The 17,837-nt window shown below is 36.5% G+C and overlaps 1 protein-coding gene across 4 annotated transcripts in view; it reads right to left on the bottom strand.

The window, feature by feature from the left end:
* Positions 1 to 287: 287 nt before the first annotated feature.
* LOC101713148 (uncharacterized) overlaps positions 288 to 17,837 on the bottom strand; it is a 41,833-nt gene continuing 24,283 nt past the window's right edge. For all 4 annotated transcript variants that reach the window (XM_087203802.1, XM_087203801.1, XM_013069078.3 and 1 more), the window contains 3 exons: positions 14,459 to 14,585; positions 14,207 to 14,267; positions 288 to 3,823 (listed from right to left, as the gene is read on the bottom strand). In XM_087203802.1, coding sequence (XP_087059928.1) covers positions 2,536 to 3,823; positions 14,207 to 14,267; positions 14,459 to 14,546 — 1,437 coding nt within the window. In that variant the 5' untranslated portion in view covers positions 14,547 to 14,585 and the 3' untranslated portion in view covers positions 288 to 2,535. The remainder of the gene's footprint in view (positions 3,824 to 14,206; positions 14,268 to 14,458; positions 14,586 to 17,837) is intronic.

A 17,837-nucleotide genomic window follows, 5' to 3' on the forward strand; every position in this document is an offset into this window, starting at 1 on the left:
ACAGAGAGTAACATGAAAAGATTATTCCTGAGCAACAGAACCATGATTTGCAATAGTGAATTTTATCTCATCCTAGGTTTATGCTTTTAACCAAAACTTCTTTCCTTAAATGCAGATAAAGAGAACTGTTTCAGTTTGCTAAAGAATCTATATCTAAGTTGGCCCCCACAACCCCAGCTTCAAAGTCATGATATGCTATCTCAGCCTCTTCTGATATTGGGACTAAAGGAATGCACCATCCCATTTGGCTTAACCTTTATACATTGAGAAAAGGACAAACACTGATGTGCAGTGGTTTGTATTAAAATAATTTTAATCCTGAGGAGTAAACCCAAGAGTCCCAAATCACTGAGCTACATCTGCAGAACTTCAACATATAATTCGAGACATGATCTCATTAAGTTAAATAGGCTGGCCTCAATCTTGTTTTCTTCTCATCTCTGCCTCCTGAGTTGCTGGAATTGCAAACATACATCACCAGGCCCAGCATGATTTTTTTCATGGGAAAGTAAATGTGCTCAGGATAAAACATCTGGTAATTTCAATATTCTATCACAAGCTGGAATAACAACACACACTACATATCTTCCTGGTGATGTTAAGAAGCAGAAATCTGCTGCAGGGAAGTTGGGCATGAGTTACAGGGTGTAAAAATTGACACAGTACTCTGCAGTGTATTCTATTTCATGAATTATATCAAATATTTCAGAAATAATATTACATGACTGCTAATTTATGTTTCTAAACATAATTAAGACTATAGAAAGTGATAATGTTCACTGCATTATGGGTATTTAAAAATGAATTGTTCACTTATGTTTTCATGATACCACAAGTTTCCAACAATGTAACCCCATCAGAAATTGAGCAGATTTTGTATTTGAAAAGACTGTATAAAACACTCTACAAAATATTTCAATGTTAAAGATATTTTAAAATACAGGTCAAAGGTGACCAACTGGGACTCACGCACACACCTTGGGCCAGTCTATGTATTTGAAGGCATTTGTCACATACATCAAACATCAGACAGTGGTCCTTGTGAATAATGAAAAATGGCATTGTATAAATTTATCTCTAAAGCTAGTAGAATATAATTTTGTAAATTCTACTTTTTACAACACTGAATGATACCTTTCATGAGTTAGGTTTTGCTTCATGCCATTATTTCAGCACATTAGGTAAAAACAATAATGATGGCTAGGCATGGTGGTGCAGTCCCACACTTAGGAGGGCGAGGCAGGAGGGTCACCATGAATTTGAGGCTAGCCTGAACTACAGAGACCTTGTCTCAGAAAATACAATGATTAGCAAAGATAGAATGGCATCAGAGCATCAGGGGATAAAGGCATTTGCCTCATTACATTCAGTAACAATCATTCTCCCCAAAACAACTCCACTGCTGACAAAAATTCCTTCAGAAGTATTGTCACTGATAAACCATACCATCATTTATAATTTTGGAGAGATTACTATAATTCATGACATCCTTTTGGAGACAAGTTATGTTTTTGCTGGTCTGAAGCAATCAGAAACTCACAGAAGTTTGGGTTGGTTATTTTTTGCTACATATGGTGGAAAAATTATCACTAAATTAGGTTATTGCAATATAAACAAGAAAAGTACAATTTTGATGCTAAGAAAACAAAATTTTATGTAAATGATATTGGCCCTAATATGAAAGAAAAATAGGCAAAATTTTGTACATGATATAATACACAATGTTGGTATCTTGTCACAATATGAGAAATATAATGTGCTCATCTACAAGTTGTATGAAAATAAATCAACTTTGTCAAAAACACATTCACAAGTCTCTGAAAATACATATCTTAATACAAAATATGGCATCAAATTCAAAAATATCTTTTGTTATACAGAATACAGAGTATACACACCAAAAATTTAAAGCAAAGGTAGTGGCAAAATCCTAACAATTAACAAAAAGCAATGAACAAAATTAAATTTTTTAGTGGTCTATACCTCTTAGGTATATATTTTGTTTAGTAAAGACTAAACAAAAACTACATAAATACTAACTCTACTTGAAAGTAAAAAATGTATTTCAATTCACCATGCTTAAGAGACTATGTATTAAGCTCAAAGACATACAAAACACCTAAATTAATTATGTCAACTCAATATTTTTATATTAAACACTGTAAAATCATAATCTAGGTATTTAAATCATTTATTGAAAAATATAATGTATGTACTTTAGCTTATCTCTACCTGGGATTGTATTTCCTGGAAATTTTATGGAGAAATATTGACATCAAGCTTTTTGTATTAATTATTCCTACAGGTCTCCACTACATGAGAAATTTTCACAGGATTTTCAAAATAGGCTTACATATATAAAGTTTCTCCCCAGTGAGACTTTCATGACAATACGTGTGTACTGAAAGCGTTCCCACATTGCTTACATACATATGGTTTCTCCCCATATGTATGTAACATATTTTGAGTTCTTTTATGTCTTTGGAAAACACCTGGAATGCTGAAAGCTTTTCCACATTGCTTACACTTATAGAATTAATGCCGAGTATGAGTTCTTTCATGTTTTTTACAACCACTAGCTGTGTTAAAAGCTTTTCCACATTGTTTACATATATAGGGTTTCTCCCCAGTGTGAATTCTTTCATGTCTTTGACATTTACTTGGCGTGAGGAAAGCCTTCCCACACTGCTTACATACATAGGGTTTCTCTTGACTGTGAGTACTTTCATGTCTTTGACAATCATCATGTGTGCTGAAAGCTTTCCCACATTGCATACATACATAGGGCTTCTCCCCTGTGTGAATTCTTTCATGTGTTTTACAATAACCTCGTTTAGTAAAAGCTTTCCCACATTGCTTACATACATAAGGTTTCTCCCCTGTGTGAATTCTTTCATGTCTTTTACAATAACCTCGTATAACAAAAGCTTTCCCACATTGCCTACATACATAAGGTTTCTCCCCTGTGTGAATTCTTTCATGTATTTTACAATAATATTGTGTATTAAAAGCTTTCCCACATTGCTTACATACATAGGGTTTCTCCCCTGTGTGAATTCTTTCATGTATTTTACAATAATCTTGTGTAAAAGCTTTCCCACATTGCTTACATACATAGGGTTTCTCCCCTGTGTGAATTCTTTCATGTTTTTTATAACAACCTTGTGTACGAAAAGCTTTTCCACACTGCTTACATACATAGGGTTTCTCCCCAGTGTGAGTTCTTTCATGTCTTTGACAACCATCACGTGTGCTAAAAGCTTTTCCACATTGCTTACATACATAGGGTTTCTCTCCTGTGTGAATTCTTTCATGTATTTTACAATAACCTTGTGTATTAAAAGCTTTCCCACACTGCATACATACATAGAGTTTCCCTCCATTGTGATTTCTTTCATGGATCTGAACATCACTGTATGTGCTGGTGGCTTTCAAATTTTTCTTATATACGAAGGTCTTCTCTCTAAGGTGAATACTTTCATTAATATCAGGGTAGGATTTCCCACATTGATCATATTCATAGGGTTTCTCTCCAGTCTTTGTTTTTGCATCCTTCTGAAAGGACTGGAAATCATAGGTTTTTCCATGTTCATTACATTTATACATCTCTTCCAATCCCAAGTCAGATGTGTTCAGTCCAGTGTGAGCTATGATGGGGACATTTAGTGACAAATGCCCAATCGGGGGTTTTTTGCAAGCAAGGCTTTCAGCTGGTGTTAAACCAGCTTGTTTCTTGTCTACATTAGCATCTGGAGTACAAAGAAATATTTCTTCAAACTGATTCCAACCTTTATTTTGAAAGCACTTCTCTACCTCTTCATTTCTGTAAAGAAAAAAAAAGTCACAATAAAATGGGTCTCCACATTAATGATTTACCATGAGTTCTGGTTTGATGACCCTTAGAAAATTCTGACAATGAATTAACTGAATGCTGTGGAGGATAACTTCAAAACAGCCATTTCCAAGAGTGGTTTTCATTTGGGAATTTTAAAATTAGTACATTTTGCAATACAGAAGGCTTAGTTTCATTTTGGGCAATTGATACATATGTATATCACATATTGATCATTTGATACCTTTTCCCCCATCACCCTCTCCTTTTTCTCCTTATCCTGTTTGTTTTTCCCCATCTCCAAAGTCGGACTTTCCTTTTTAAATCATGACTCCTTTATTTTACGGCCTAATTTATATTTTTGGTTTCTCATATAAGAGAAAGTATGTGATCTTTCACATTCTGTGTCTGACTTATTTCACTTAACACTATAGGATGAAGGCCCACCCATTTCTTTTGGCAAATGAGATAATATCATGCATCTTTATGACTGATTATGTAGCACATGTTTTCTTTTTCTCTTCCTTTTCAGTGCTGGTAATTAAACACAAGTCTTAGTACTGAATTACATCTCCAGCTTTTTAATTTATTTTGAAAGATTCTCCTTAATAATTAAGTTGCTCAAGCTAGCTTCAACTTGTCATCCTGCTGAATTAGCTTCCCAGAGTTCTGGGAATACATCATCACACTGAGCCTATCAAAATTTTTCTTTATTCATGCAACCAGTGTTGGACAGCTAGGCTGATTCCAGAGGTTAGCTGTTATAAATTGTCCTGCTTTGAGTATGGATATGCATGCATCAGTATAATATGAAGATTTTAACACTTTTGTGACTATACTCAGGAGAGGTATTCCTATTGGTACAATTTAAATATACATAATAATCAATTCATCAAAGGGAGTTTGTACCTGTATATGATATAGCTTGATTCTTTTTCTCCCATTCCCCTTCCTTTAACCTTCCCTCCCCCCTTATTTACAAAACCTTATTTCCATTTTTTCCTTATCAATTTTTTCCTTCCCCCATCCCCCTTTCCTAGTTTCTCTTTCCTTTTGAACAGTTTCTATTTCTTATTATCTATTATAATTCTGGTCCTTATTTACCTTTTCAGTCTCTCACACTAGAGAGACAATGAGCTATTTATTTCACTTAAGAGTATAGTCTCAAGTTGCATCCATTTAGCTATAAATGTCTCAAGTTTATCTTTATGGCTGAGTAGTACTCCAATGTATAAAAAAACCACATGTTTTTATCCATTCATTGGTTGATGGGTATTTGGATTGTTTCCAAGATTTAGCTATTACAAACTGTGTCACTATAAACATGAGTGCACACATATTATTGTTGTACAATGCTTTTAATTCCTTTGGGAAGATACCCAGCAGAGTCAAATGGGACTTCTAAACCTAATTTTCTGAGGAATCTCCACACTGATTTCCACAATGGTTCCAACAGACTGCACTCCCACCATCAGTGGAGAAGGGTTTCTTTTTCCTCACAACTTCACCAGCATTTGTTGTTCATTGATTTCTTGATAACAGCCATTCTTTCTGGAGTGAGATGAAACCTCAGCATTGTTTTAATTTGCATCTCTTGGATGACCAGTGATGTTGAACACTTTTTCATATTTGTTTGCCATTTCTACTTCTTCATCTGAGAAGTGTCTATTCAATTCAGATGCCAATTCTAGGATCGGGTCTTTAAATTTGGAGAGCCTGATTTTTTTCAATTCTTTGTACATTCTAGATATTAGTCTTTTATCTGAAGCATTACTGGCTAAAATTTTTCCTCACTCTTTGGACTGTCTCTTCACTCTGTCGATTTCTTTTGCAGTGCAAAACCTTTTTAATAAGATCAGATCCCTGAATCAGCTGAATCTTTGCACTATTTGCCGTGCAGTTTGGGTTTTGTTCATGAAGTCATTGCCTACTCCTATGGCCTCAAGAGTGCTACCTATTCTCTCTTCCAACAGATTTAGTGTTTCTGTTTTAATATTTAGATGTTTGATCCATTTTGACTTTAGTTTAGTACATGGTGAGAGATATGGATGTAGTTTTAATCTTTGACATGTAGAAAGTCAGTTTTTCCAGCACCACTTATAAAAGAGGGTATCCTTCCTCCAGTGAACATGTTTGGCCCCTTTGTCAAAGGTAAGGTGGCTGAGTGTTTGGTCTTTTTTCCACCTCTTCTAGCCTGTTCCCTTTGATCCTCAGGTTTATTTTTTGCCAGTACCATGCTGTTTTTATCACAGTGGCTCTGTACTATAATTTTAAGTCAGGGATTGTGATGCCCCCTGCCTGTGTTGCTCAGAATTGTTTTTGCTATTCTAGGTTTCTTCTGGATCCAAATGAATTTTAGGAATGTTTTCTCTAGTTTTGTGAGGTATGCTGTTAATTTGATTGGGATTGTATTAAATCTGTATAACAATTTTGGGGGTATGGCCATTTTCACTATGTTGGCTCTTCCTACCCAAGAGCAGGGGATATCTTTCCATCTTCTGATATCCTCTTCAATTTCCTTAAGAGTACTGTAGTTTTCTACCTATAGGTCCTTTATTAGATTGATTCCTGAGTATTTCATTTTCTTTGGTGTCATTGTGAAAGGTGTTGTTTCCCTAATTTTTCAATGATTTTGTTGTGTACAAGAATGCTATTGAGTTTTGAATGTGGACTTTGTAAAAAGCTAGCTACTGAATGTGAGTATTAAATCTAGAAGTTTTTTGGTGGAGTTTTTGGGGTCTTCTGTATAGAGAATGATGTCATCTGCAAATAATGATAACAATTTCTTCCTTTCTTATGTTTGTTCCTTTTATTTCCTTTTCTTTCCAATTGCTCTAGCTAATGTTTCCAGAACTAAGTTGAACAGGAGTGGTGATAGTGGACATCCTTATCTTGTTCCTGATTTTAGTGTGAAAGCTTTAAATTTTCGACCATTTAGTAAGATGTTGGTTATTGGTTTGTCAGAGATGGCTTTTATCAGATTGAGATAAAGACCACTGATTCCTATTTTCTATAGTTTTTTTTTTTTTTTATCATGAATGAGCGTTGTACTTGTCAAATGCTTTTTCTGTGTCTATTGAGATGATCATGTGATTTTTGTCTTTGGCTTTGTTGATTTGGTGTATTACATTTGTTGATTTGTGTATGTTGAACCATCCCTGCATCCCTACAATGAATCCTATTTGGTCACGGTGTATAATCTTCTTGATGATTTGTTGCATTTTGTTTGCCAATATCTTATTGAGGAATTTTGCATCTATGTTCATTAGGGAGATTGGCTTGTAGTTTTGCTTTTTGGTTGGGATCTTCTCTGGTTTGGTATCAGAGTAATACTTGCTTCCAGGAATGCTTTGGGAAGTACTGCTTTCCTTTCTATTTCATTGAAAAGTTTGAAGAGAATTGGCAGTAGATCTTCTCTAAATTTCTTGTAGAATTCAGCAATGAATCCATCAGGACCTGGGATTTCCTTTGTTGGTAAGTTTTTAATTATGTTTTTATTTCATTGACTAATATTGGGTGGTTTAGAGTATTTATTTTGATACCAGGAATTAAATGCAGGACCTTGGACTTGCAAGGCAGATGGCAGCACCACTAAGTTAAATCTCTGGGGTTGGGTGGTTTAGAACTTTTATATCCTCTTGATTCAGCTTTGGTAATGCGTATGTATCTAGGAATCTGCCCATTTTTTCTGTGTTTTCCATCTTGTTAGAGAACAGGTTCTCAAAGTAGGTACTGATGATCTTCTGGATTTTCCCCAGGATCTTGTGATTTCACCCTTTCCATTTCCAATTGCATGAATTTGAGTTTTTTTCTTTTTTTTAATAAGGTTGGCTAAGGGTTTATCAATTAAATTTAATCTTTCAAAGAACCAACTCTAACTCACTGATTCTGTATATTGTTTTCTTAGTCTCAACTGCAGTAATTTCTGCTCTAAAGTTTATAATTTCCTCTCTTGTGAAAGCTTTGGGGTTGACTTGTTCTTTTTCTAGAAGTTTGAGGTTCAAACTTAGTTTATTTCAGCTTGTTGTCACTTTTGTAATATTATTTTATTGGTATATTTTAGGTATACAATATAATGACATTCATCATTGGAAATTTGGACCTTTACATAAGTTCTTGGTTCTTATTTTTCTCCCTTCCCCTGCCCTCCCTTCAACCCCTCCATCTCTTCCTATTAACAAAGACTTTGTTTCCATTTTTTCATTTTTCTCATATTAATTCCATTCCCTTCTTTCTTTCCCCATCCTTCCCACTTCCCCTTCCCCTTTGCCCCTTTTCTTCCTATTTCACATTATTATATACCTTTTAGTCCTTATTTGCACTTTCAGTTTGTCACATTAGAGAAACTATTCAGTATTTACACATGCATGTCCTATTTATTTTACATAAGACTATTGCCTCAATGTGCACCAATTTAACTATAAATGTTTCTAATTTCTCATTTTTTATGGCTGAGTAGTATTCCACTTTATAAAAAAACACATTTTCTTTATCCAGCTTCCAGTTGATGGGCATTTGGGCTGCTTCCTACTTTTAGCTATTGCAAATTGTGCTGCTATGAACATGGATGCACATATATCACTGTGGTATGATTTTTTTCATTCTTTGGGGAAGATACCCAGCAGGGGAATAGGTGGGTCAAATGGGACTTCCAGTCCTAGTTCTTTGAGATATCACCACACTGATTTCCACAGTGGTTGCACCAGTCTACACTCCCACCAGCAGTGTAGCAGGGTTCCTCTTTCCCCATAGCCCCGCCAGCATTTGTTATTGGTTGATTTCATGATAGCAGCCATTCTTTCTGGAGTGGAATCTCAGTGTTGTTTTCACTTGCATCTCTCAAATGACCAGTGATGCTGAATATATTTTCATATGTTTAATTGCTATTTTTACTTCTTTGTGTGAGAAATGTCTGTTCATTTCAGATACCCATTTTTGGACTGGGTCTTTAAAGTTGGGAAGTCTGACTTTTTTAAGTTCTTTATAGATTCTAGATAGAAGACCTTTGTCTGAGGAACAGCAGGTGAAGATTTTTTTCCCACATTGTGGGTTGTCTCTTCACACTGCCTGTAGGTTCTCTAGCTGTGAAGAAGCTATTTAATAAGAAGATATCCCACTTGTTGATTGTGCTAGTTCATGGGCAACTGAGGTTTTGTCCATAAAATCTTTTCCTACACCAATGTCTTCAAGAGTTCTACCTAACCTCTGTTTCAGCCGATTCAGTGTTTGTTTTAATATTTAGATTTTTAATCCATTTCGATTTTAGTTCAGTACATGATGAGAGATATAATGGTCTATTTTTAATCTTTGACAAGTTGAAACCCAATTTTTCCAGGACCATTTATTAAAGAGGCTATCTTTCCTCCAGTGAGGGTGTTTGGCTCCTTTATTGAAGATGAGGTGGCTGAGTGTGTCTGGAGTTGTTTCTGCATCTTCTAGTCTGTTCTACTGGTCTTCAGGTCTGTTTCTTTGACAGTACCATGCTGTTTTCACAACAGCTTTGTAGTATAGTTTCAATTTGGGGATTGTGATAACCCTGCCATGTCTCTGTTACCTAGAATTGCTTTAGCTATTCTTGGTCTCTTCCTGTTCCAAATGAATTTTTGGATTGTTTTCTCAAGGTCCATGAACTATGCTGCTAGGATTTCAATTGAGATTGCACTGAATCTATACAGCAGTTTGGAAGTATGTCCATTTTCACTATGTTGATACTTCCTACCCAGGAGCAAGGGATGTCTTTCCATTTTCTGATATTATCCTCAATCTCTCTTTTCAGAGTGCTACAGTTTTCAGAGGTCTTTGATTTCTTTCATTAGGTTGATTCCTAGGTATTTCAGTTTTTTGGATGCTATTGTGAAAGGAATTGTTTGCCCTATTTCTCTCTGTGAGTCTGTTGTTCATGTAGAGGAAACCTATTGATTTTTGTGTGTTGACATTGTATCCAGCTACTTTACTGAATTTGGTTAAGTCTAGAAGACTTTTGGAGGAGTTCTGTGGGTCTTCTATATAGAGAATCATGTCATCTACAAATAATGACAATTTGACTTCATTTCCTATATTTATTCCTTTTATTTCTTTCTCTTGTCTAACTGCCATGGCTAATGTTTCCAGAACTATATTGAACAGGAGTGGTGACAGTGGACATCATCTTGGTACTGATTTTAGTGTGAAGAATTTCAGTTTTTGACCATTTAGTATGATATTGGCTGTTGGCTTTTCATAGATGGCTTTTATTAGATTGAGGTAGAGACCGTCTCCTTCAATTTTTTGTAGGGTTTTTATCATAAATGCAAGTTGGATTTTGTCAAATGCTTTTTCCGCATCTACTGAGATGGTTTTTTTTTTTTTTTGGTACCGGGGATCGAACTCGGGTCCTTGCACTTGCGTAGCAGGCAGCAAAACCACTGAGCTAAATCCCCAGCTAGTTTTTGTCCTTGGCTCTATTGATATAGTGTATTACATTTGTTGATTTGCATATGTTGAACCATCCCTGCATCCCTGAGATGAATCCCACTTGGTCAGGGTATATGATCTTCTTGATGATCTTCTGCATTCTACTTGCCAGTATCTTATTAAGGATTTTTGCATCCATGTTCATTAGTGAGATTGGCCTATAGTTCTCTTTTTCAGTTGGGTCTTTCTCTGCTTTGGGGATCAAGGTGATGCTTGCTTCCAGGAATGAATTTGGGAGTACTGCTTTCCTTTCAATTTCATTGAAGAGTTTAAACAGTAGTGGCAGTAGTTCCTTTCTAAATATCTTGTAGAATTCAGCAGTGAAGCCATCAGGACCTGGGCTTTTATTAGTTGGTAAATTTAATTATGTTTTCAATTTCATCAATTGATATTGGGTTGTTTAGAATTTTTGGGTCTTCTTCATTCAAGTTGGGTAATTCATAAGTAATCTAGGAATCTGTCCATTTGTTCTGTGTTTTCCATCTTATTGGCATATAGGTTCTGGAAGTAGGTATTGATGATCTTCTGGATTTCTGCTGGGTCTGTTGTAATTTCACCCTTTTCATTCCTAATTGCATGGATTTGGGCCTTTTCTTTCCTTTTTCTGATAATGTTGGCTTAGGATTTGTCAATTTCATTTATTCTTTTGATGAACCAACTCAGGTTCATTAATTTTTTGTATCATTCTCTTAGTGTCCATTGAATTGATTTCTGCTCTGATCTGTATAATTGCCTTTCTTGTATCACCTTTGGGTTTGTCCTGCTCTTCTTTTTTCTAGAACATTGAGGTTCAGCATCAGGTTAATTGGGCTCACTGTTTTCCTAATCTGGGTATTCACTGCTATGAATTTCCCTCATAAGACTGCTTTCATTGTGTCCCATAGATTCTGATATGTTGTATGGTCATTGTCATTTAATTGTAGGAACTGATTTCTTCTTTAATTTCCCGTGTGGCCCATTTGTTATAGAGAAGTGTGTTGATCAATTTCCCTGTGTTTATGAAATTTTTGCCATTTCTTTTGGTATTGCTCTCCAATTTCATCACACTATAGTTTGATAATATACAGGGGATAACTTCAATTCCTTTGCACTTACTTAAACATGTTCTATGAGCAAGTATGTGGTCTATTTTGGAGAATGACCCATGTGCAGCTAAAAAGGTGTATTCTGATTTTGTTGGGTGTAACACTCTGTAAACATCTGTTAAGTTCATTTGTTCAAGAGTTTGAGTTCTAGTATTTCAATACTTATTTTTTGTCTAGTTGATCTATTTGTGGCAGTGGGGTATTGAGATCCCCCACTACTACTGTATTAGTGCATATTTTACTTTTCATGTCCGTTAGTATTTGTTTTATATAGTTGGGTGCACTAGTGTTTGGTGTATATATATTTAAGATTGTCATCTCTTCCTGTAGGACTGTTCCCTTTACAAGGATGTAGTGTCCCTCTTGTCTCTCTCTTTTTCTTTTTGTTTTGGTACCAGGGACTGAACTCGGGATCTTGCATTTGCAAGGCAGGTGGTGGAACCACTGCACTAAATCCCTGGGCTCTTTGTCTCTCTTAATCAGTGTTGATTTGAAATCCACTTCATCTGCAAAGAGGATAGCTACTCCTGCCTTTTTTTAGGTTCCCACTGCATGGAGTATTATTTTCCACCCTTTAACTTTGTCTGGGTTTCTTTTTGAATTAAGTGTCTTTCTTGTATGCAACATATTGTTGAATCTTGCTTCTTGACCCATTCTGCCAGTGTATTTCTTTTGTTTGGTATATTGAGACCATTAACATTGATGGTTATAACTGATACCTATTGACTTATCATTGTCATGACTTTTTCTTTTTGTTGGATTCTCCTCCTTTACATTTAATTTATTTTTGTACCTGATGGATTCATTCTGCTGTGCTTCCTGGGGTTGTGATCCTCATTGTCTTTTCCTAGGATATCGTCTAAAATTTTTTGGAGTTCTGGTTTGGTATTCATGAAATTCCCAAGGTGCTCTTTGTCATGAAAATATCTTATTTCTCCATCAATTTTGAAAGATAGTTTTGCAGGGTACATTAATCTCAGTTGGAAGCTATTTTCCTTTAGGGCTTGAAATATGTCACTCCAAGTTCTTGCCTTGAGGGTTTGCACTAAGTCTGCTGTGATTCTGATGGGCTTTCCTTTGTATGTGATTTGTTTCTTTTCTCTGCTTGTAGAACTTTGTTCTTCTGTTGAGTTTCTGGAATCTTAACAATTATATGCCTATGTGTAGACTTTTTTGATCAAGGCTAGTTGGAATCCTATATGCCTCACTTATCTGTATGTCAAGTTCTTTCCCACTTGTTAAGTTTTCTGCCATTACTTCTGTGAAGTTTTGTTTTGTCATCTGCACTCTTTCCTGTTTCTTCGTTGACTCCAACCAGTCTTATGTTATTCTTCTTTGCATCGTCTAGAAGCTGCTGGATTGCTTTCTCATGGTCCCTTACAATTTTAAAGCACTTTTTCTTTTCCTGGTCACTAATTGCAATCTTATCCTCTATATCTGAAATTCTTCCCTCACATTGGCTCATTCTGCTGTGTAGACTTTCAATGGACTTTTTAATCTCCTGGAAATCTGTTTGCATTTGTTTTATGGATTGCATTTGTTTCCTATGTTGGAAATCCATCATGTTCCTCAGCTCCTCTCTAGATTTATTAATCATGTCTTGCACTATGGGCACAATCTCTGCTGTTATCTGAGAAATTATTTCTGATGTCATTTTTTCCAGATCCTCTTTTGTTGCCAGTTCAAGGAGTCCAGGTGCTTGAGTATCAGAGTGTTCCATCTCATTTCCCTTTGGGGTTCCCATAGGTGATCTGAAAGTCTGGTTTTGTGACTTATGTGTCTTCTCATTTCGATGAGGCAGGGTGTGTGTGTGCTGTTGGCACCCATGTGGTTCACCTCCTCTGCACTGGGAGCAGTGGTATAGCAGCCCAGAAGCCCCTTCCTTTGCACTAGGCATAGTGGAATGGTAGCCCAGAAGGCCCTTCCTCTGCACTGGCAGTGGTGGTACAGTGGCCTGGAAGTCCCTACCTCTGTGCTGGGAGTGGTGGTAAGGCGGCCCGGAAGCCCCTTCTTCTGCACTGGGAGCAGTGGTATGGTGTCCCGGAAGCTCCTTCCTCTGTTCTGGGAGCAGTGGAATGGTGGCCCGGAAGCCCCTACCTGTGCACTCTGAGCTTGCTGTTTTCCTGATGTGAGAGTTCATCACTATAAATTTCCCTCTTAGGTCTACTTTCATTAGGTCCCATAAATTGTGGTATATTGTATCATCATTACCAGGAGAGGTATTCCTAGATCAAAAGGATCTTTTGCTTTTTGAGATCTCTGTATGCTTATTATCACAGTGGCTATACTTAACATTCCCAACTATAATGATGGAGGGTGCCTTTTTACTAATTTTAAAACATGAATAGACCCAATTCTGTGAAGGATGGCTTGAAAACACTTGTTATGACCATACTGGCATTCATTCATTTGTACTGTGAACACTGCTTCAAGGTTAGCAACTTTTAGGTACTAAATGTCTCATATTCACATGTGTACATAAATAGACATCCTGAAGATGGGTTTCTGTCAAAATTCAAAATTCGTTTCCTTTCATATACACCTGTACATAATATCTAAATGCAATTTCATATATTTTCATGAACATGATCATGAAACAATATTTTTTATATTTATATATAAGTCTCACATGTTGCATGATATCAATAAAAACTCAGCTTCCTATATTGGAATATTTCTGTATTCAGTTGTGAGATTATACATGCTAAAACTATATACATCATTGGAGAATATTTGTGAAATTAAATAAATTTGAACATGGCCACATTCCCTGGTTGTATTTTTGTTTACATACTAATTCTTGAGGAAATTCCTTTTTCTTTTGAGTGCAAATTACCTTAGATTTCTCCAGTAATTTTTGTAATCTTCTTCAACTTCCTGGTTATCCCAGGCTCTTCCTGAGAGATATAAAAATGAGACACTGTATTATTACATAAAATCCATAGATTCCAGTTAGATTCATGGTATAATGTAATCAGGTCTGAGCTATTCTTCAAAATGTTTTCACATTCAGTTTAATGAAACTGCACTGATGAGCACCAAACAATGTTCTCTGATTGTATAAATGAGAAAGCGGTGTCATTCTTACCTATAGCAACTATGTTCCTAAAGGTTTCCTCCATCACATCTCTGTAGAGCTTCTTTTGGGATGGATTCAGCAAAACCCACTCTTCCATGGTGAAGTTCACAGCCACATCCTCAAAGGTCACTGCCTCCTAAATGATCACACATATATTTTTTTAAGGAAAGTTGACACTCACAGCCTGGGACATCTCAATTCCTCTCATAGAAAGTTGAATAGAGAGCCAGGTATGGTGGTGCATGTCTGTAATTCCATTACTCAGGAGGTTAAGGCAGAGTTCAAGACTAATGTGGACTACACAGAGTTCAAGGCCAGCCTTGGGGAAAAAAAGAAGAAAACAAAACAAAGAAGCTAAAATGGGGGCTGAATCCTTCAAATATTAACTCCATGTCCTGGTCATCAAATCTATGTGTACACACATTTTTTCAGACAGTAATTCTGATGCTAGATTGCCACTCATTGCTAAAGCAACAGCAAACTTTGGGTGTTGACTATTTTGTCTCAGCAATGAGAGAAAGGTAACTAACACAGAAATTTGGTACCAGGAGTGGAACCGTTGCTGTGACATTACCTGGCCATGTGGCTCAAGAGCCTTTGAAACTGGCTTATGGAAAGGGGAAGACTTAGGAAAGGTTCAGAGATGCTGGCTGTAGAAACAGAGCTAGAATGCTTTAGGCTGTTCTGTGTGGGAAGTTCTGATCAGAGCTCAGAAGGCCAGAAAGCCAGTGAAGACCAGACTCAGGAGGTTTCTGCTGGGAAGGACTGCATTGGTCATTGGACTCCAGACTATGTGAGTTATGCCTGGGCAGAAGGTTTGTCTGCATTTTGCTCATGTCTAGAGACTTTGCCTGAGACTGAGATTAAGGGTGGTGGATTAATTAATCTTGCAGAAGAAATTTCAAGGCAGTCTAATGTTGAGGCCATGGCATAACTGCTATTAGGAGCTTTTAGCCAGATCTATGTTGAGAATCAAGACCAAAGAGACCAGCAGAATGATTTAAAACATTTTGAGTTTGGCCAGAAAGGAAGCTCCAGTAAAGCTGTGGACTGCAAAAATAGAGTAGAGGAGATCTTGATTGTTGAGAAGGAAGAGAATAGAAAAGATGGCCCAAGGGCATCACAAGTTCAGCACCAGGATGTTGAAAATTGAGCATGGTCTGTTTTCCTAATATGAGTATTCACTGCTATGAATTTCCCTCATAAGACTGCTTTCATCGTGACCTACAGATTCTGATATGTTGTACTGACATTATTTAATTGTAGAACTTCTGATTTCTTCTTTAATTTCCTCTGTGACCCATTGGTTATTCAGAAATGTGTTGTTCAATTTCCATGTGTTTAGGGAATTCTTGCAGTTTCCTTACTTCAGCAGAATTTTTAATCTCCTGGATATGACTGGATCTGTTGCATGGATTCCATTTTTTTCCCTATGCTGGGGATTCATGGTTTCCATCAATTTACTCAGCTCCTCTAGTTTTTACCTGTGCCTTCTCTAGATTCTCTAATCATGCCCTTCATTATGGTCATCATCCCTTTAGTTATCTGAGAAACTGATTTTTTTTCTAGAACCTCATTTGTATGCCTTGTTACTTACACTGTTATGATTTCAGAGTGTTCAGGTGGGTAGCTTTTAATTTGTTCCATCTCACTGCCTCCTAGGATACCTTGTGCCAGTTGGACATCTGGGGTTGTATCTTACTTTTGTGTGTTCTCACTTTCTTTTTAAAAAAATTTATTCTCTGCATTGATGCTTGTAAATTGCTTATGGTAGCAATTTGCAAATTGTCTTATTGTAGATACCTTCATCATTCATATTAAGGATTCCTTAGTAAATGACTACTTTTCAGAGATGTCTTCTAGGTGTAGCTGGATTTTGGGTTTTGAGTCTGTTGCAAGACCTTACCTCTTCAATTTATTGAAGAGAAGTTCCTTCCTATATGGCCTGGGCCCTGGTTCTTTGGTACTGGATCGCAGTATTGTTTATGACCCTCAGAAAACTTCAGTCTTGGCATACAAGAAATTATAACTTATTAGAACAATGATGTCACCTTGGCTAAAGTGGTATAATCAGTAATAACAATAGGGTCTAGTACAACCTAGAAAATGATAAACTGTGGTAACTATTAATTTGGAACCTTTAACCATATGAAGAAGTCCAGGAGACCAGCTTGAAATGACACTGAGAAGGCTTTAGATATTATTGATTTGCCTTATAATTCAGCTATTGATTAAAACTACAAGTCACTCCCAGGCCTAAGTGTGATTTGCTAATTGATCTTTTGGCTAGTGTATGGAGATAGACTTCCCTATGGTAATGGTCACGAACTGAGGTCTCAATGATTGATGAGGTTATAAAATCTCTAATAGCAAGGAAACACTGCAGCTGAGGAATTATGACTATGCAACCATTCTCCAAGATCAAACGTTAGCTAAAGATAACAGGTGGCTTGTTAGCTATGACCTACAAGATAGCACAGGTGGCTTCTTAATAACTGTGACCTGCCCTTCACAAGAATACATAGTTGCTCCCCTTTTACAGCCTGGCTCATTAGTGCATTAGTTCTGCTATTCCTTACATCTGCCTTCATGCCCCCTTGCTAAGTTATGTAATCATAAAGACTTATTAATTCAGTACTCATGGGCTTTAGCCAGGAGAGAGCTAAAATCCATTCCCAGTCCCTCAAGTGATAAACTATCATCTGTTATTCTTTATTACTTGTTCTTTTTTATATTATTCTTTCATTCCCTGCTGTACCTTCATTTAGGCAACCAAGGATTCCTTGGCAAATGGTCAGGCAATCAACCTGACAATTAAGATTTATAGTTATATAACAAAATGTAAAAAACCCCAGAAGTTTATACACAATAAATACTCAATTGAGCAATTTTACCCTCTGTTGAGAAAATTGAAAAGTGACAGAAGGAAAAGAATAGAGAAATAGAAGTAGAGAATGAGATTAGAAGCAGGGTTGAAGGACAAAGGAGGATTACCTAAGCTTTTGGAGAGTGGTGAGGAGGACAGGAAGGGAAACAAAGGGGAAGAAACAAAAACAAGAACTAAAAACCAAAAATCCTAAAAACAGCATTCACATTCATGAAAAAACAATATATAATCAAAAGAACAACAACAACAACAAAACCAACAAATAAGAGATTCTCTATGATTTCAGGGCTGTGGTTATCTTCTGGGATCTAGAATTTTGTGGTAGTATCCACTTCAAAGCATGTCTCTGCTGTCACTGGTGGACAAAGGAGGCAGACAGAGCCCAGATCTGTATTGTATGATCCCAGATAGCCTGAAGTAGAATCAGGGTGCAGTGCTACATAATCCCAAGAAGCCTACAATCATAATAGGGTGCGGTGCTGTTCAACTCCACAGTTCAGG

Source organism: Heterocephalus glaber, unplaced genomic scaffold, assembly GCF_053883595.1.
Source record: "Heterocephalus glaber isolate CG9 unplaced genomic scaffold, H.glaber_assembly_v1.0 deba00001806, whole genome shotgun sequence".
Taxonomy (NCBI): Eukaryota; Metazoa; Chordata; class Mammalia; order Rodentia; family Bathyergidae; genus Heterocephalus; species Heterocephalus glaber.